Source organism: Eptatretus burgeri, chromosome 17, assembly GCF_056783735.1.
Source record: "Eptatretus burgeri isolate ZD-2024b chromosome 17, Ebu_testis_v1, whole genome shotgun sequence".
Lineage (NCBI taxonomy): Eukaryota > Metazoa > Chordata > Myxini > Myxiniformes > Myxinidae > Eptatretus > Eptatretus burgeri.
In genome coordinates this window covers 22,575,819-22,596,047 of record NC_140977.1, presented here as the reverse complement: position 1 = coordinate 22,596,047, position 20,229 = coordinate 22,575,819, and the positions used below count along the sequence as shown (strand labels likewise).

Below are 20,229 nucleotides of genomic sequence, written 5' to 3'. Positions count from 1 at the left end.
GGCATAAAAAAATCAAATTTATAAAGCACCAGCAACAATTATAATTGAGAGTATAATTATTATTTTAATACAATTATTTTCTCCCACATAGCTCTCCAGGTTGGTAAAGGTTTTAAACTGATTACGAAGTGCAGAACAAAAGTCTCCCCATGACGTGGCCTTATCCATCTTTTAGCTTTATCTGTAGTTGTTAGTCAGTTACACATATGACAGCCTGTATTGTTGCATTCCTGTATTGTCATGACTGGCTCATTTCTCATTCTCCTGTCCAGTCCTGATTCACTTCAAGCTCTTTGTAGGTTCAACCTCAAGGTTTTGAACCACAACACACCCAAAGATTAAACGTCACGCTGCTCTGAGTTTGTCATTTGGACCACTGAGGCAGCATCACACCCCGGGGAGAGGGAGGTGGTGGGAGGCTGCTCTGAGTTTGTCATTTGGACCACTGAGGCTGCATCACACCCCGGGAGGGGGAGGGGTTTGATGTGACTGTATGTTGGGTTTTGAATGAATTTTTTTTTTAATTCGAACTGATATTTATTTTCACTTTCCGAGTTATTTATTAATTAACCACTGTTTACTCCTGTCCTGATCTAAATTCCATCGACAAAAGCCCTGTTGTTTATGAATAAATAAATAAATACCTTCTGTTTCAGGAGCCTCGACATTGACCTTTCAATGAAGATGTAGTCGGAAAAGCTCTGATTGTCCAACTTTTCTGTTAAATGTTAAAAGACGAGCCGTGGGTTCTTGATTGCGGTTCGTTCAGGAATTCTTGTTTGTTTTGTAGTTTTTCAACAAAACCCGAATGTTTTAAAGGAAATCCTTGCTCTGTGGCGAATCTGCCGATTGGAATTGGTGAATGAACTATTTACAGGGAAAGCTCGCACGTTGTTGTTTGTAGTACTACACTGTACATGACTCCACTGCAGATTTTACTCGACTGTATTGTACCCTACTGTACTCCGCCCTACTGTATCTTACCTCACTGTCCTCTCCGTCTTACTGTACTCCACCCTACTGTATCTTACCTCACTGTCCTCTCCGTCCTATTGTACTCCACCCTACTGTATCTTACCTCACTGTCCTCTCCGTCTTACTGTACTCCACCCTACTGTATCTTACCTCACTGTCCTCTCCGTCCTACTGTATCTTACCTCACTGTCCTCTCCGTCCTACTGTACTCCACCCTACTGTATCTTACCTCACTGTTCTCTCCGTCCTACTGTATCTTACCTCACTGTCCTCTCCGTCATACTGTACTGTACTGTGCGCCATGGATGGAGATCTCTCCGGTGAGGTGCACGGAGAGAACCTCCCCGGATCCACGAGTGTCTCCCATGGGAGGAACTTGGTCGGTGCAGAAGGATCTCCCATGGACTGGTCCAGGATCGCTCCACCCGAGGATAACGAGTCGGGACACGGTAAGTGCCGTTCTCTCCACATTGACCCGTTTTCTCCACGTTGTCCCGTTTTCTCCACGTTGTCCCGTTTTCTCCACGTTGTCCCGTTTTCTCCACGTTGTCCCGTTTTCTCCACGTTGTCCCGTTTTCTCCACGTTGTCCCGTTTTCTCCACATTGTCCTGTTTTCTCCACGTTCCCAGCCAGCATTGGAAGCTGGGACCCAACTGAGTTATATATTTTTTCAATTTTTTCAAAATTTGGATTTTCAAATGGCCAATCGGGCAGATTTGATCAGAAAGCCCTGCAGAACAGAAATGCCAAATTTGATGCTTGTATCATAATTTGTACGATTTTCTACTATCTACTACACTATGTGGCCCCCAAGTCGATTTGTCCGTGGGGAATACATAAGGACCCTACTGGGCTACCCATGTGGGTTCTGCATGGGTTGTATGTGGGTTCCACATCGGCATTATGTGAGGTTGCACGTGGGATAAATCAGGGTCTACTTAGGATGTGTGGGCTCGAAGATTTTTATGGGAAGCACTTGCATTATTTAATAAATTATTGAGGCTTGTGGAAGAGCGAGAACACAGAACGGACAAGGATGCAGCAAAATGGAAAGAACAACAGAAAGAGGAATAAATCGATCAACAGAAGGGATGATGGACATAAAACAGAGGGTGACCAGGAGGGATGAGGAATTCCATTGGGACCATAGTCTGTGCAGAGCGTTGGTGCTGCCAAAGCAGTCTCAACCATCGGGCTCAATCTTGGACAGGTCACAACTCCATTGCAGGATACTTGAATGGCTCAATCACCCCAGCAAGCTGGTACTCATTTTGCCAATCTTAGAAAGATGACAGGCTGAGTCAACCCCACCTGGTGTTAATTCAACAACCAAGCAGGATTTGAACTCAGGGTGTGAGGATGCCAGTCACCAACCTAACCATTAAGCAAATCATCAACCTCGACCTCAAAATTTCCAATCCAATGCGGTATCGTGAAGTTTAGTATCATTTTATAGTTTATATCCTGTAGTTTTTGTCAGTTGCAGTGTTCTTTACTTTTTATCAAAAATTTAATGCAAAAAAAAAATTGTTATTATAATTGCTTGTATCATCGTTATGAATTTTGGAATTTTTTAAAATCTTATTTTCATCTGAGTGATTCTTCCATATAGAAAGTTTTTTATGTTGACGTTTTTCTTTTTCACATCAAAATCGATGCAATTACCTCTCTACTTGTGAAATAAATTTCTATCTTGCAAAACACTTTCTCAAATTGGGGTTTCATTTTGGGTCACTTCATTGATGTATTTGGGTCCGTAACCAAAAAAACAAAATCACTTTTTAAAAATTACTACACCGACACCAATGACTTGCTCAAGTTAGTTCAGTTTTGAGCAGTGAAGCCACTTCAATATTTGGCTGTATCCTTCCTTCCATTCGTAAGTCCGTCTGTCAAAAAATGAAGAACAATAACCTTTGTAACACACTGTGTGTAATTCTGATGGGTTCTAAAGGGTTCTAAACAGGTAATTATAAAGGGTTCTGAAGAGATCTAAAGGATTCTAAAGGGCCCTTTAGAACCCATGAGAAATACCATTTAGAATTACTCTTTACAATTAACCTTTAGAACCATTTAGAATTACTCTTTACAATGAACCTTTAGAACCATTTAGAATTACTCTTTCCAATTAACCTTTGAGAACCCTTTAGAATTACCCTTTATAACGACATTTTTGGAACTGTTCAGAATTACCCTTTAGAATCGTTTAGAATTGAGGGTAATTCTGAAGGGTTTTAAAGGGTTCTCGAGAGTTCTAATGGGTTTCGTTCATTTCTAAGCTTTGCCTATTTCATATTAAAAATGCCAAACTGAAGCGTTTCCTTCGGTCACGGGTGTGATTTATTGTTTCACGAAAAAATATTTTCACGAAAAAAATACGTGACCACTATATTCGTTATTGTTGTGTCTGTCTGTCTGTCTGTCTGTCTGTCTGTCTGTCTGTCTGTCTGTCTGTCTGTCTGTCTGTCTGTCTGTCCCGAGCATAGCTCCGTTGGTTTTGATCCGATGCTGATAAAATTTTGGTGGGAGGTTTATATCATGATCTAGTTGTGTTTTCCTGAGAATGGGCGTGGTGCGCCCATTATGGGTGGAGCCACGCCCAAAAAACGTGTTTTTAGGGGGTAGCCGATTTCAATTTGCATCTTCTCCTAGGGGGTTTGTTGAATCTGGCAGGGGTTTTGGTATTTGGTTAGCTCAATGGCACCTACATTGCCCCACGGAGCTCAATTTTTCATTTTCGTCCCAAGGTCAAGGTCACAAGGTCACAAACTTAGAAAATTTCGAATTTTGACACAAAAATCATACGACTGCCCAAACTTTGAGAGCTAGGATGACAATATTTTTTATGCATAATCTTGAGGTCATTCCCCACCTAAAGTCTTGAAACCATTTTACTCTATCTCGAACACCTTAACCGTGGTGCCCCCTTCAAGTTTGTTTTTACGCTGATTTCATCAAAGTATGGATAATCCGAGGAGTGTGAAATTCCATATAGCCTATATGACGTTATATTGTTCCTGGAATGTTCCAGAGGAAGTTTTGCACCAAAGGTCATAATCCTTGACCTTTGACCCTTAAAGGTCACAAAGGTCAAATTTTCAAAGTTGTGGGAATCGAACCAGGTTTTTTGACCTTCTTCGACGAACTAACTCCAATAAGCTATAGCACATATCCTGTTTCCTTATTTTAATGTCCACAACGTTGTTTTGTGACCTTTAAAGGTTATGCAAAGGTCAAATTTTTAAAGTTGTTGAACGAAACTGGGTTTTTGACATTTTGCATCTAATAACCTGTCACTCGTACATCATGTTGATCATTTTTATAACTTGGTCAAACATTATCACATTGTCTCATCCTTGACTTCTGAAACTATCTACATCGTCAAATACCACTCGTGAACCATCATCGTCTTCAGACTTGTATTTTTATTAGTATTATTTTAACTATTTTACAAAGCCATTTTCATGCTTTCCTATTCACACCATCTTAGATTTATTTTCTTCGAAATATGTTTTGGTAATATCTTCATTCTGGACGTCCTCATATTTGTGTATATCCGTGACAATGCTGCAATGTTATTTGAATTATTAAAGAACATTATAGCAAGAATAATTAAAGATAATTAAAATAATTAAATAATAAAAAATAATTATATAACATTTAGCTCCCATACAAGCCTCAACAAGTTATACAAAAAAAAGCACGAATAAACGTCTTTAAAGAGGGATCTTCCATTTTTTTGGTTAAAAAATAGATAAGAATTGCATAACAGTGCTGCTCTCTTGAGCAAACTGTGTTTATCTGTGTTACATCACTTCCTGTTTCTTCTTGCTTCCATGTTTGTCTGTTTTGAGTTTATTTTGTAATCCAAGTCAATCACAACCACCAACAACCAACGTGGGCAATTCACTCTAGCAAACATAAGGTAAGAGATGTCTTCGAATTTTAAATCATTTTTTTATGCATTTATATCTGTGTGCATCTGATACCTCTGATGCCACATACACAGAAATTAATATCAAGGAAGAACATTTGGTTTGCAGGTGAACCTCATCTGGGGACGATGGAAACTTTCCAAAGTTGTTTTCAGATTTCCCAAGTTCCGTTGAGCAATGAGCATGTAAAGCAAGAACCACGTGATTCTCCTCCCATGGAGTTCAGCAAAGCTGCTCAGCTGCTTGAAGGTAAGCCGAGCTTCATAGAGAACACATCCCACTGTTGGGTGGTCGCTAGACTACCCTTAGTCTCAGGTTTTCCGTCTGTCTGTATGTCTGTTGGGTGGTCGCTGGAGTACCCTTATTTTCACTTTTTCCATCTGTCTGTATGTTTGTATGTCTGTATGTAATGGACAGCTCTGGAGGCCAGAGGAGTCAACCGATTTTGATGAAACTTGACAGGTAGGTTCATACCAGGATCTAGTTGTATGCTTTTGAGCACCGTTGCTATGGACACCACGGTTGCCTAGCAATGGGACTTTGAAATTTTTTTTAAAATCCTAAAAAAATTATTTTTTCGAAAATCAAAAATCAGCTTCCAGGCTTATATGCGCACTATAATCAACCTCTTTGTCAAAAAATTTCAGCCCGATCCGTCAACAACTGTATGACTAGTATGCAATTATGTAGCGACCACCCATGTCGCCTACGGGCTTATCTGTCTGTTTGTATGTAATGGACAGCTCTGGAGGCCAGAGGAGTCAACCGATTTTGATGAAACTTGATTGGTAGGTTCATACCAGGATCTAGTTGTATGCTTTTAAGCACCGTTGCTATGGACGCCACCGTTGCCCAGCAACGGGACTTTGAATTTTTTGAAAAAAATCCGAATTTTTTTTTCTTCCGGAAATCAAGAATCAGCTTCCGCGCTTTTATGCACACTATAATCAACCTCTTCGTCAAAAATTTTCAGCCCGATCCGTCAAAAACTGTATGACTAATATGCAATTATATTACGATATGCTTTCACCCCAACGTTCACATTGGGATTCCCTAACGTAGGGTTAGGGAATCAAGCACAAATGATGAATGGACAGTTGCTCATCATGTTCCTATATGGAACAACGAACGGTAAAAATGCCATCTGATGTGTTCTCTTATCTACATCTATCTATAATTCCAGCAGTGTGTGTGTGTGTGTGTGTGTGTGTGTGTGTGTGTGTGTGTGTGTGTGTGTGTGTGTGTGTGTGTGTGTGTGTGTGTGTGTGTGTGTGTGTGTGTGTGTGTGTGTGTGTGTCTGTGACCGCTGTTTCTCGACAATCACTGGTCCGATCTAATTGAAACTTGCCAGATATATTGCTGGGGACCTGAGGATGTGCCTTTTCAAGGTTTGATATTAATCAGACAAGTGCTTCACAAGTTATGGCCATTTATTTACCAAACCAATGACAGGACACGTTGTTGCGTGGGCGTGGCCGATGGGGAAGGGAAGCTCAGCCGCGTTCCCCATTATGGGTTACAACGTACGGACTTCCGGGTAGTGATGACTTCGTGTATTCTAATAATTTTCTCGATTTCTTATGCGCATTTATAGATAAACACAATGCCCCAAGTTATGATTGTTTTCATATTAGACGGTGTATAAATTCCGGTAACATCAGAGTGCTGGTATGCTCCGAACCAGGAAGTAAATTTTTTTTCTCTCTCTTCTCTTCTCTTTTTGTTTTTCCTTGCCACGACATTGCGAAAAGGTAAAATATGTTGGCGCTAATTGAATATTTGGGCATTAAAACTAAATTGCGAATAATATGCGAACTTCCGGGCCACGCACGTACGGGCACGCGGGAGCGAACAAACGGCCTGTGTGTTTGTTTGTTGCTCGCGGTTTGAATATTTATTTATTTATTATTATTATTTTTTTTTTACGGGCACGTACGAGTATTTCAAATTCGCCTTGGTCTAGCGACCACCCATGTCGCCTACCGGCTTGTTTTGATTTGTTTTTAATGATGAAATTATTTCTTTCCAAACTCTGTGGAACAACAGATCAATTAAATTGTGTTTAAGCAAGTGGGTTTGTTTATCTTCATGAGGCAGGGATATTAGTTGATTATAATATCCCCAGAAATCTTTCTGTACTTTGTATTTGTGGCCTTTACTCAGGATTTATCATACACATGGTCAACTTTTGAAAAGTTTCTGTTTCACTAATACACACTTTGGAAATAGCATCGGAAATACCAAATTAACTGAGATTGCTGGGATTTGACAGGTTTGAAAGACAAGTTTATGACTATCTAAACATACCAAATGAGAGGTATATTCAAAATTGTTGCATCACACCGTATAAATCACTCACAACCCATTCAAAATGCTGTGATCGAGTTCCACAATGTTTCCCTCACCTACACCATCTGTGGATGACTTACTGTGGAAGTTCTGCATCTCAGTTACATAATCTCAGGAAAACCCCAATGGAGAGAGGGGGTATTATTCGTATTAATATTGTTTTGTCATAACATCAATATTATACCATTATCCATGGTGTTATTACTCTTCTTGTTTGAAGCGGCTTTGGGAAAATGCCACGATAAGCTATCTTAATGTGGATATACACCTGAACACTGATTTTGCCCAAGGTGGAAAACCCTCTTGGGAAGAGGGGAAATTTAAGTCGCCACAACATCCATCGTGTGACCCTTAGTCCTCTTGTCAAGTTTTATTGAGATGGTAATGACTCAATGTACTGTGGTCAAAAAAAGCATCAGACAGCCAAACACCAAATGGTGTATATTAGTATGATGTTCTCTCTGTCTCTCTGTCTCTCTGTCTCTCTGTCTCTCTGTCTCTGTCTGTCTGTGTGTGTGTGTGTGTGTGTGTGTGTGTGTGTGTGTGTGTGTGTGTGTGTGTGCGGCTGCTGGTTGCATCATTGGTAAGGACGCTGCTGATGCAGTGTCCCCCTTACCAGTACACTGGTGCTCATTTTGCCGACCTCAGAAGGATGACAGGCTGAGTCAACCCCCTGGTGTATATTAATTCAGCGGTCAACGGGGCTTGAACTCAGGACCCTCGGATCCCAAGCCGCCACCCTAACCACTAAGCCAACACCAGGCTCGTATGATGTGTTAAACCTGGAACATTTCTTTTAAAATCTGAAATCAGGTTTCGTTTGGTGTGAAGTGAAAATCCATTCCGTTTCTTGGATTGAATCCTCTGTTTGTAATCTTGTGGCCATTGTATTCTTTTGAATCCGGTTGCCGCTCTCTTAGTTAAGATTGAGTTGGACATCACACCATTCAAGTGAAATCTCATCTCACCATCTCTCTTATTGGAACACTCGCTTACGCTGTGATATAATTCTAGATTCCAATTTAATTTCCAGTTTGCTTGTGTGTTGCTGGTTCGTGAGTTCCTTCCTCCAGATCAACAAAGCGAAGGGTTCCATACCAGATACGTTGTGTTTTACTGTTTTATTTTTCACTCCTGTGTTGCTGATTATGTTTTCCTCCAATTTTCTGTACAGAACCGGACCTTGTTGTGTAGAATTGTTGAATTTGTGTCCCGAGTAAAGTCCGTCATACTCGCGTAGTACTGGGATCGTCAGGTTGTTGTTTCTGTATCCGTTTTACGTTTAAAACTTCTTTTTTCACTTATTTTCTTCCAGGTATTATTATTTGTGATTCCTCAGCTTAATCCTTTTCACCCCCTTGCCCCCCCCCCAATTTTTTTTCCAAACAAAGACAAAAAAAGTCTTCACTCAAAAATAACCCTCCCCCCCCCAAAAGCCATGTCAACAACAGAAAAACCCTAACTCAGTCTGCCAATGTACAGTTAGTTATTCTTTCATTCCCTCTCCTTTCTCCTTTTCGGTATCTCACAACAGAATCTTCATGGAATAGAATGTTTGTTCCTTTAAAAGGTCTGTGATGTGAAAAAAGCACTTCAAAAAATGTTGTTTTTTTTTTAATGCTTTGTTCTTTTTAAGACATCTTTAGGAACAACCCATGATTAATTATTCTTCATCAAAATCACTTCTTTTTCATAAGGCTGATTCCCAAAACCTTTTCACTTCTAAATACTTAGTTCATGCAGCTTTCTCTTGTACCTACTGCTCCATTTTACTCCATGCCTTCAACGGAAAACATCATTACCACCAGACTCATGAAGTCTGTTGCCATATATCCAGGTTTGAAAACCTGACAAGTCTATTTTTCAGAGGTTGTGTACATATGACAATCAATTCCCCTTCTCATCCATTCATGGTGTCAAACCCTCCATGTCAGTATCCCTCTCCTTCCTTCCCTCCCCATTATACTTCCCCCTCATTCCACCCACTCCCTCTCCTTCCTCCTTTCTACATTACTGCATCCCACCAGAAGCTTCCCTTCCCCTTTTCCTAATTGTGTGGACCTCAAACATCTGAGGCCTCTGCTCCAACTTAACATCTCAATCCAAGCCGCTTCCAATATACCGAACATCATCTGTTTAACAGAATCCTTTCTCCCACAGGACATCCCTGACTCATTATTGTCTTTCCATGGCTATTGTCTCTTCTGGTTTGATTGACCTGAATCCCGTCTTGGCGGTGAAGACACACTGTACATCAAGAACTCCATTTCTCATTCTCCTTGTACTGCTGTTACACATCCCAAACCCTTGGAATACCTCTGGCTGTCATTTTGCTTCTGCTCACATCTCATGTTTACAGTGAGGGTTCCAGTTAAGCTACATCTCTTTCTCTCTCTGTCTCACTGTCTGTCTGTCTGTCCCTCTCTCTCTCTCTGTCTCTCTCTCTCTCTCTGACAACATGGACCAACTTTTATCCACTCATCCCAACCCTCTCTTTCTTCCTCATAAGTGGTAATTTCAATTGTCACTAAGCCAACTGTTTGGGTGTTGGTACCTTTCTCACCAGACCAATCATGGCACTTGAGCAAAGGACTTGTGACTCCACAGGACTGACTCGATGTATAAACCTTCGCACCTGTATTTCTGTCAATGGCAAATCCTCCCTCATGGATTTTAATTTTTTTTTTCTTTCTGGAAGTTGCTGCATTCTAATTTTTTTTTTTTCCTGTGTCAGATTTAGTTATCCATTTGAAGTCACCGATTCCGTGAATTCTGTCCATTTTCCGTTATTGTGGAAAATCACTGGCTCAATATTGACCAGCAGAAGGTCAAATTATTGGGTTTCCTTTTCTTATTTGGTTTCAAATCAATATTTTTCAGGACAATGAAAAGTAAACTATTGCTGTCCGACCTGTATTATGATTTATATTTTTTCAGAAGTACTATTTAAAGTTTAGTTTGAATGGGATGTTTTTTTTTTCAGATTTTATTGTGGAAGTAAAGGTGGAGTCCGAGTTCATTGATGATTATTCTTCACTTGTTGAAGGTATGAACAACAACAACAATAATAAAAATAATAATCTTCAGTGATTGGTCTAATAACACAAATGCTTTCCTGAGTAAGAAACAAATTATCCAATGGTTTGCAGGTGAACCTCATCTGGGGACGATGGAAACTTTCCAAAGTTATTTTCAGATTTCCCAGGATGCTTTGAGCAATGAGCATGTAAAGCAGGAACCATGTGATCCTCCCCCCATGGAGTACAGCAAAGCTGCTCAGCTGCTCGAGGGTAAGCCGAGCTTCGTAGAGAACACGTATCACACTGTTTATACTTGTTTGTTGTTTTTAATGATGAAATGATTTCATTCCAAACTCTGGGGAATAACATATCCATTAAATTGTGTTCAACCAAGTGGGCTTGTTTATCTTCGTGAGACAGAGTTATTAGTTGATTATAATATCCACAGAAATCTTTCTGTACTTTGTATTTGTGGCCTTCACTCAGGATTGATCAGACACATGAAGTCAACTTTGGAAAAGTCTCTGTCTCACCGATACACACTTTGGAAATATCAAAACAACTGAAATTACTGGGATTTGACAGGTTTGAAAGACAAGTTTATGTCTCTTTCTCAACATATGAAATGAGAGGTGTATTCAAGATTGTTGCATCACACTGTGTATATATATCACTCACAACCCATTCAATATCCTGTGATCGAGTTCCGCAGTGTTCCCCTCACCTAAACCATCTGTGGATGACTTACTGTGGAAGTGCGTTCTGCAACTCAGTTACGCAACAATCCCAAAACATCAACTATCTGACGTTTCCTTTACCTGGAACATTTCCTTTAACATCTGAGATCAGGTTTTGTTGGGTGCGAAGTCAAAATCCACAACATTTCTTGGATTGTGTTCCTTGTTTGTAATCTTGTTGTGTTCTTTTGAATTATTGGTAGCAACTCTCTTAGTTAAGATTGAGTTTTACATCACACCGTTCGAGTTCGATCTAATCTCACCATCTCTCTCAGTGGACACTTGCTTGCGCTATGACGGCATTCTAGATTCCATTCTTGATTGCTGTTTTGATTTTACAATTTGTCTGGAAACCTTTCTTACCGTCTGACGTAGGAAAATACTTCCGCCCATTGACAAAGACAGTGGTTCTATCTCTCATAACCTACAGAAGATCAGATACTGTGACCACACCTGAAACATGACTTTTAATTCAGGTATTCCTAAATAGTCACAGTTCCCCTCTGAAATGATAAACCAACTCTCATATTTACTTTGTTGATTAACCTTTTAAATAAGTGCTGTCCTGTCTTGAGAGCTCTGTTGGTCTCACCATCCTTGATGGCATGTCCATGAGAGGCTAACTTTCCATGTGTTTCCAAAGGCAGGTGCAAGTATGTTGTGAATTCTACAACTGCCTTGTCTTCCTTTGGTTCGTCTCACTGGCAAAATGCAAAACCTTTTCAGAGCACTGCGAATTATTCTTATCCCTCAAGTTGTTTCTCCTCTCGTTTCTGGAAATTGGAGATGTCAGAGCTTCGAAAATCATTCTGTGTCGGCGGGCGAGTAGAACGATGCATTCCAAATTCAACATTATGGTCATTGAAGTTTGATAACTGCCGTGAAAAGCAAGGATGAGCTAACGTTTCAGGTGTTACCCCTTCGTCGGATGGAGCCACCTTTTGATTGAAGACATTCTGTTCTGTTCTTCTCCTCCTCTTCCCTTTATAAGGAGTGAGGTCCAATGCCACCAAGCTTGTGCCTGCCCTTGACCATGATACTCCTCTACTTCCCCCTGTCCTCAGCTAACTCTCTCCACTCTCCAACCACCCCTACCTTAGCGATATCCCTCCTCACACAATCCTCTCATCTCAAACGTGGTCTTTCTCTTTTCCTCAGACCTTGTTCCCTCAACCTATTTGCTGTCTTTGCCATTCACTCTTCCCCCATCCGCACCAAGTGCCCAGCCCATCTCACTAATCTCCCCATCAAACGATTCTGTGCACCAACCTCCTCCCACAGTTCATTTATCCTCCTTCTATCCACCCTCTTCAATTACGCAATCCTCCTGACCCAGTTGTTCTCACAAACCTGCAGTCTCTGTTGTCATCTCTCTGTCAGTGCCACCGTCTCCAGACCATAAAGGTAGGCCGGCATTACATACAAAATCAGCATCTTCCCTTTGAGTTTCCTTGATATTGTTACAGTTGTGGAGGGTAGATGGAAGGATTTAATTAGGAAGTTTATCATTGTGTGGAGTTGCTTGGTCCGTGGACGAGTAGAAGCATCTCGATGGAACTAAGTTGGGGAATCTGTGAGCTTAAGTGTTACGTGTCACCACACGAGGGGTGGTGCGGTGTTGATTTGCCTCGGGAGTAAAAATAAGTCCCCCAGTACGTGATTGCCCTCTGTGATTTTCCCCATGTTTTTTACATTGCAAGCCAGGCAGTAAAGCTGGGAAACGCATCCCTGAAATGACAACAAACAGGAGAAGCCCCATCTTCCCGGGTTTGAGGGTGAGCAGGCCACGCTCTGGAGGAGGAGGATATAGAGCGCAGAAGGAGAGCGGAGTGATCGAAGAGATGGGATAGGCTGGCGCATTGCACGTGGGGATTGTGGAAGTCTTCCGTCTGGATAGGACGGGAGACTAGCAGAGCACAGACACGAGGTCAGTGTGAGGAACGCATGAGGCAGGTGGCACCTTTGAAAACAGTAAGGCAGGAACATTTAGAGCCTTCGTGTGGAAAAAGCTGCTTGCGGATTGCCTGGCGCATGTCTGCCCAGCTCCGAGTGACGGCACCATTTTGCGCGCGTGTGCCCTGCTACAAGTGAAGCACCATTCTGCCTGCGTGTGCACGTGCTGGTGGAGGCACCTCCATTCCGGGTTCGATGGGGATCAGCTCTGGCCCAAGCTGAGTATCAGTGTACAGTGGAAAATCGATATAACGCTCACCGGTGGGGTCCAAAGCGACAAGGGCGTTATAAATGATACAGCGCTATACTGATGCACTGAAAAATATTTTATATTACATACAAACCAGAGCCAAAACACGTGGACATGTACGTCCACCATCTTGGATTGTTGGGGTTGATGACGAAGCGGTCAAGTTATTTTCTTTTCTTTTTTTTTTAGACAAGAAATAAACACAGGAATTGAATGCATATAGAATATATATATTTTTTTATGTACAATCGAACATTACTTACAAAATAAAAAATACAAAATGTACATTATCACATAAATCGGCAAAATATTTTACGCTTCCTTAATCACAAAACGGATACGGAATTTACTTCTTGAAGAAATTGGTGATCTTGGTTGGTTTCATGGATGCTCTTGAGAGTCTTCGGGTGTCATCCAGAAGGATTTTAACCTGGTGTATCTTCAAACGAAGATTGGGGCATTCCTGCTCATCCAAGGACTCCAACCAATGAAGACTATAAAGGAAAGACTGTTCAGCTTTGGAGTGGAGAGGCTGGGGGAGAGGTTCAACTGGTGCCTCTTCTTCTTCCGACTCCTCTCGGGTTTCCTCTTCCTCTCCAGTTGACAGCTGTTCTTCTCTGAGCAGTTCTTCAGCCAGGTCTCTTTCTTCTTGATCAACCCAGGCCTGGAGAGCATCAAGAGCTGATGTGCCAGGGGCGAGGTTGAGGGCCGTGATGGCAGACCTGCCCACCTCCTCCTTGGAGAACCCATTGAAGTCTTCTTCATTATCAGACTTGGGAGGACCTAGGCCTTTCCTCCAGCAGTTAATGATGGTGTCCTTGGTGACCTTCTCCCAGGCTGGCCCTGCAAACTCCATCGTCTTCTTAACGTCCATGGCCTTGAGGAAGACGGTCATCTCTTTCTGCTCCCTGGCCATAGCTTCACATAATTGATCTTTGTAGAATAGCTTGAAACAGTTGATGACCCCCTGGTCCAAAGGCTGGATCTTGCTGGTGGTGTTCTTGGGCATAAAGGAAGCGAAGATCTTCCCATCCTTGGACTTTAAGATGTCTCCTGATGGATGAGATGGGGCGTTGTCGATGAGGATAGCTTTCTCTTCTTGCCCAAGCTTACTCAGGTGCTTCCGCACAGCAGGGCAGAACCTCTGGAAGAACCAGTCCTTGAAATAGGCTCCTGTCATCCAAGTCTTCCTGGTGTTGGTGTAAATGCAGGGAAGGAGGGATCTGTTGACATGGTGTAGACACCTGGGGTTTAGTGACTTCCCTATGACCAACGGGGTCATCTTCAGAGACCCTGACCTGTTGGCACAGAGAAGGAGGCTGACTTTGTCCTTTGGCTTCTTGTGTCCAGTCTTTCTTCATGGGTTGTCATCCAGGTCCATAGTTCTGTCTGGAGGGGTCTTGTCGTACAGACCAGTTTCACCTGCATTGAAAATCTGGTCTTCTGTGAAGTTGTTGTCTTCGATTAGTTCATTGAAGACAGAGAGGTAGTTCTTGGCAGATTCAAGGTCTGCAGACTTGGCCTCTCCATGTTGTTGGTTCCCCAATCTCCGCATCAAACGAATCTTTGCACCAACCTCCTCCCTCAGTTCATTTATCCTCCTTCTATCCACCCTCTTCAATTACGCAATCCTCCTGACCCAGTTGTTCTCGCAAACCTGCAGTCTCTGTTGTTGTCTCTCTGTCAGTGCCACCGTCTCCAGACCATAAAAGTAGGCCGGCATTACACATGAAATCAGCATCTTCCCTTTGAATTTCCTTGATATCTTTGTCTACCATTCCACACATTCACACCCCCCTGAACCTTCCTCCACTCCTCTGCCTCCAACTGACCATCCCCTGTCCCTGTTCCCCCCACTCAAACCTATTTCCCTGTGTGATCTCCTTCCCCTCTTACCTGATATTAATTTATTTTCTCAGCTGTCCAATCAACATCACCTTTGTCTTCTCCATACCCATCTTCAGCCCATGTTTCCCAAGTTCCTCCTTGTACTCCCCAGTACCCCCTGCATCTCGCACCCACTCTCCATCACAACCGTGAGATCGTCCACATACAACATCCTCCCCAGAATATTCTCAAGCTCACCTTTCTGCTTACCAGCTCCATCACCATGATAAACATTATTGGGCTGAGAGTACTTCCCTGCCTCAAAATGATATTCACTATGAACTCCTCAGACATCCCAGGACCAACCAAAACTCTTCCCTTTGTTTCCTTGTACATCCCTTCCACCAACCTAACTTCTGCTTCCGGCACTCCCATCCATCTCAGTGTCGCCATCACCATCTCTCTTGGGACAGTGTCATGGGCCTTCTCCAGGTCCACAAATCCCAATGCCATTTCACCTTGCACCTCCAACCTCTTCTCAACCAGCTATCTCAGCATGAACATCACATTCGTCATCCTCCTACCCTTTTTACACTCCAGCTGCTCTTCTCCGATCTCCATCTCCACACTCTTCCTTAGCCTCCTATCCAGAATCCTCTTCAGCATTGTTCATGACAAGACAAAGGAGTGTAATGCCCCTGTACTTCCCCGGATCTTGAACATCTCCCTTCCCCTTATATATCTGCACAATTAACCCTGTCCTCCACTCCTCCGGAATTGAACCTTCTCTCTTTCATACATTCAACAGCCTCTTTGTCCAACTGACCCCAACTTCTCCCACTGCAATTATTCCTGTACACACCTCAACAATGCCTGGTGCTCTTCCCTTCTTCATCCTCCTCAATGCCATCTGCACCTCCTCCTCCATGATCTCCACCAACTCCACTTTCCCCACAACATAACAAGGTAGATCCAGCTCGCCACCGCCCCCTCCCCGGATCAACAGCTCCACGGAATATCCTTCTCACACTTGGCCCTGTCACGAGCCAGTTTATAAAATAAACAATCTTCTTCCCATCATCCTCTTCCAAGTAGTTGCATACCTCCTCGTCCATATCATTCCTCGCCTTATCCACCCCTTTCCTTGCTGCTTTCTTCTTTTGCTCATACAGGTGTGCATGAACCCTGCATCTGGCTGCCTCCCTCTCTCCTTGATCTTCTCTATCATCTTCCAAACCTCCTTTTCTCCAACTGCCTTCACTACCTCCTCCGTCAACCATACCTGGTTTCTATCCCGAGACGATGCACCCTCTCCTGATGTCCTTCCACACAAAACTTCATACTTCTTCCACTCTTTCAAACCTTCTACTTTTTCGCTAAGTTGCTCATGCCTGGACCTCAACCTCTCCTTGTACTCCACGATGACATTGTGCCAACAATTTCTCCACCTAATAATCTCCGATCCCTGCTTTTAAAGATTGAATAACGTCTGATAATGTAGTTTGTGTTTCCTCAAATCTAATTTTGTGAAATACAGCAGACCGTCCCCGTTGGTGGGGGTTACGTTCTTGAAAATCCCTGCGTTGGGAAAAACCGCGATGCGCAAAGGTAAGACCTTATGGGAAAAATAGGGTTTGGGGAACCAATTCCAAAATTTATCGACTTTTTTGCTTAAAATAGTGAAAATGAAAAACACTTAATATTGTACTTGCTTTTTATGATGATGATGTAGGGTGTTGTAGGTTATTGAGATGACATTGACATCCCAAGCTTAGGGTTGTCAGGGTCCTCAGACTTTGTGAAGAAGGTGGTGATATTTTCTGCTTTGCTTTGTTCTGTACGTCCTTACAGACCTCCGTTTAAGGTGTCGTCGAAGAATTCAATTCCTCCTGAGCAATTTGAATCATTTATTTAATATTGCATCATGATGGAGGGAAAGAGGCAATTCATGAACACAAGAGCAAGGACACGCTTTATCCTCTTTTCCTAATAATACATGGATCTTGAGTTCCTTTTATACGAGGCAGAAGTGGGGAGGGTGAGATTATGGAAAGATATCTGGTGATACTCAAGACAAGGTAACTGCTGAGGCAGCTTGAACTCGATGGCTGGAAAACAACTTTATGATGAGACGATGATAAGGGTTCAAAGCAGACATATGGACACTATCGAAGCACACATTCCAATAGCACTAGACTCCAACTTCAAAGGGTCCAGCCAGACTTTCAGACACCAGCATATAATTATTTAATATATGAGGATCCCTTAATATTGTCGTGTCCAGTGGGTTTTGCCTCTACCTGGTCGGATGACCAAACAGTTCTCCCTTGGAGGCTTCCAGCCGAGATTCTCGGAGATTATGGCATGTGTGGGAAGGAAAGGGCGGCAAAGATGGAGCAGATGGAAACACAACACAAGGAGGTTTATCTCGAACCCACGGCAGATACACAGACACCAGCAAATTAAATAAAGAATTATTTTAAAAAACAGAAGATCAAACAGTTATGCTGGAAATAATTCACGACGTGAGGAAACCTAAATCGAATTTTGAGGCGCCTCCACACAGACCTAAATACAGACAAGGGGACAGAATAAATAAAAGAATATCCCTCCTTTATTCTGGCACTTGGCTTCGGGTCCAGAAGTGATCTTTTATGAGATTTGGGGTCAAACCGCGTTGTCCTGCGTGGCAGGAAACCGCGCCCAAAATGGCGCCGATCTGCTCTCGTTGCGGGAAGTGTACGGGAGGTAATTCGTGCGGATGGTCCCTATGTCAAGAGAGCCCACAAGCTGTTGTGAAAGTTCCTCTTCATGATTGGGGCGGTCAATGCCGCTCTTCTGCAGAATGCTGGACTCTCTCACCCAGAATGGCACAACACAAGGCTTTGAGGCACATCTCACACGATGCAGCCCAACAGTCGATGACTAGCGTCTTGCCCTGTTATGCCGGCAAATTCACAGCACGACATGAGAATTGTGTTTCTGTATTTCGTGTCCAGATGTAGCCAGCCAGCAAGACCCTCTCACTCGATCGCGTCCTTCCACAACTGTGTCCTCCTCGTTCTCCTCTCAGAACACCGATGCTGTCTCAATCCTCCTGTTCTCGCCGAACCTTTTTCGTCTCCCGACCGCAGATTCTGCCTCACTCGCTTCTATCTCTTCTCTCTGGTCATGTTCCAACCACCGATTCTATCCCAAACTTGGTCCACTCGCCACAAAACAGCGTGACATTTTTCTTTCCTCATTCAATGGAAGGCTTCTCCGTTCTCCTCTCATTACTCCCCATATCCTCACTCCTCTAATCCCACTCCTTTCTCTCATCTTGAGCCTTCTTCACGCCTCAACCGCATTCCTCACAGCACCTCCATCTCCCTCGTGTTCCACGCCCAACTTAACTTCCTCCTCCTCCCTGACATCACTCCCATCAATCCTCCACTCCAGGGGCATGGTTTGCTAGCCGTCATTTTTGGAGGCGTGGTTTTCCTGCCTGTTTGGACGTGCAGCTCGATTGTTGTTGTTTTAAGGATGTGATCCCTTTTTATCGCCGGTCTTGAAATACAAAAACATAGGAGAAGGTTACTGGGGGTAATCACATACTGGGAGAACTTATCCTTAAACACTACCTACTTTAACACAGCACCACCCCCCCGTGTGGTGACAAGTAACACTTAAGCTCACAGTTTCCCTACTTAATTTACATTGAGATGTCTCCTACACTTCCATGGAACCAAGCAACTCTATACAATCCTATCTTTCCAATGAAATTCCTCCATGTACCCCACAAACATAATAATATATTTTAATAAGCTAAAGAGAATAATAGATAATTCGATTCTACTGAATTAAGATTAAAGATTATTTGGAACGCCAGTCTGCTTGGGGGAAAGGGGTCTGATGTTTACTTGGCAGGCTGGTAACCTTCCAATACAGTAGACAAATATAAGGTCGTTTAAAATCAAATGGATACATATATTCAAAATAGATGCATGCTCATAAAGCAAAAAAAAAATGTAATAATAATTTTGTATTTGAATGACATTTTCCATTAAAGGGTTATGACAATACATTGTGTTATATGCTAAAAACTTTACTTCTCAAGTTAATTATCATTCAAGCTTAATTGGTTACATTTTTTCCTTTTATCACACTTAAAACCATTGGGCTAATTTGGGAGAAATCTGTTTCCGCAGTGCCATAACAGCGTCAATCTTCCGCATGAATTTCAAGCACCTCTCCATGAAGACTTCTTCTTGTTCTTCTTTTGGTTTAATGGCATTTTCAGAGCCATGAGGTTTTATTTATGCCACACACTTCAACAATTTGGCTAGAGCAGACAAGTATGGGGGACTTTATATTGTTAGACCCGTTTCTTTTATAAATTTCAACAATGATTTGTGGAGTTGAGGGTGCTTCTGGCTCAATCGGCACAGTGTGTCCGGTACACCCGACCAGCTGATCTCCATCTCTCAGGCAGAGTGGAAGAGGCATGATCTGGGTCCCCTGTACCAAGGGCGTTGTGTGAAGATGTGATCCAAATCTTCGGGAACCTTACACTGCTCGCAGAACCCCATTGGGTGACACCTATCTTGTGCAAATATTAATTTAGAGCACAATGTCCAAGTCTGAGCCTGTAGAGGATTGCCTGGTCTCTTCGAGAGAGTTGGGAAACTCCATAAAGACTAGCAAAAACCTCTCACAATATGTGCCTCATTTTGCTTTATCCCAACCCGTGTGTTCTCTTTCACGCTCTTCAACTTTATCATATTTCCCCCTCGTCGCTTCAAAATAAACAAACAAATATTTTTGCTCAAAAAAATTAATAAATCATGAATTCATTCTGCCTCCGATTTCCTTCCTTGGTTCATTCTTTATTTCTTCCTTTCTCATTACCTCTCCATTAAACCAACATTCCTCAATTGAGTTAATTTGCTTCTTACTTTTAAAGTTTTTAATAATATTTTATGATGTTTCATTTGCCTTATTTTACTAAAAACCCACATGTTGTTGTTCTTCTTCATTACACCCCACATGTTATTCTTTTTCTTAACTATTTACTGTCACAAACACCCCCCACCCCCCCCCCCCCCGTGACATCAAACTAAATCATCCGGTATGACGAGATAACAGTCCATGCTGAACGATATTGAAAGAGCAACTAAATTTGCGAAGGAGAACAGTGTGGG

General features: G+C 42.4%; 1 protein-coding gene across 4 annotated transcripts; it reads left to right on the top strand.

The window, feature by feature from the left end:
- The first annotated feature begins 925 nt into the window (after positions 1–925).
- LOC147009536 (uncharacterized) lies at positions 926–19,881 on the top strand. Of its 4 annotated transcripts, none has more exons than XM_085861309.1 (6): positions 941–1,424; positions 5,019–5,159; positions 10,243–10,305; positions 10,409–10,549; positions 10,766–10,864; positions 19,237–19,881. In XM_085861309.1, the coding sequence occupies exons 1-5, from the start codon at positions 1,277–1,279 to the stop codon at positions 10,843–10,845; spliced, it is 573 nt and encodes a 190-aa protein (XP_085717435.1). In that variant the 5' UTR covers positions 941–1,276; the 3' UTR covers positions 10,846–10,864; positions 19,237–19,881. The 4 variants fall into 4 exon arrangements, with proteins under 4 accessions (XP_085717438.1, XP_085717435.1, XP_085717437.1 ...); XM_085861313.1 differs by lacking the exon at positions 941–1,424 and adding an exon at positions 1,435–4,900; XM_085861312.1 differs by lacking the exon at positions 5,019–5,159 and having other exon boundaries at positions 926–1,424.
- The last annotated feature ends 348 nt before the right edge of the window (positions 19,882–20,229 follow it).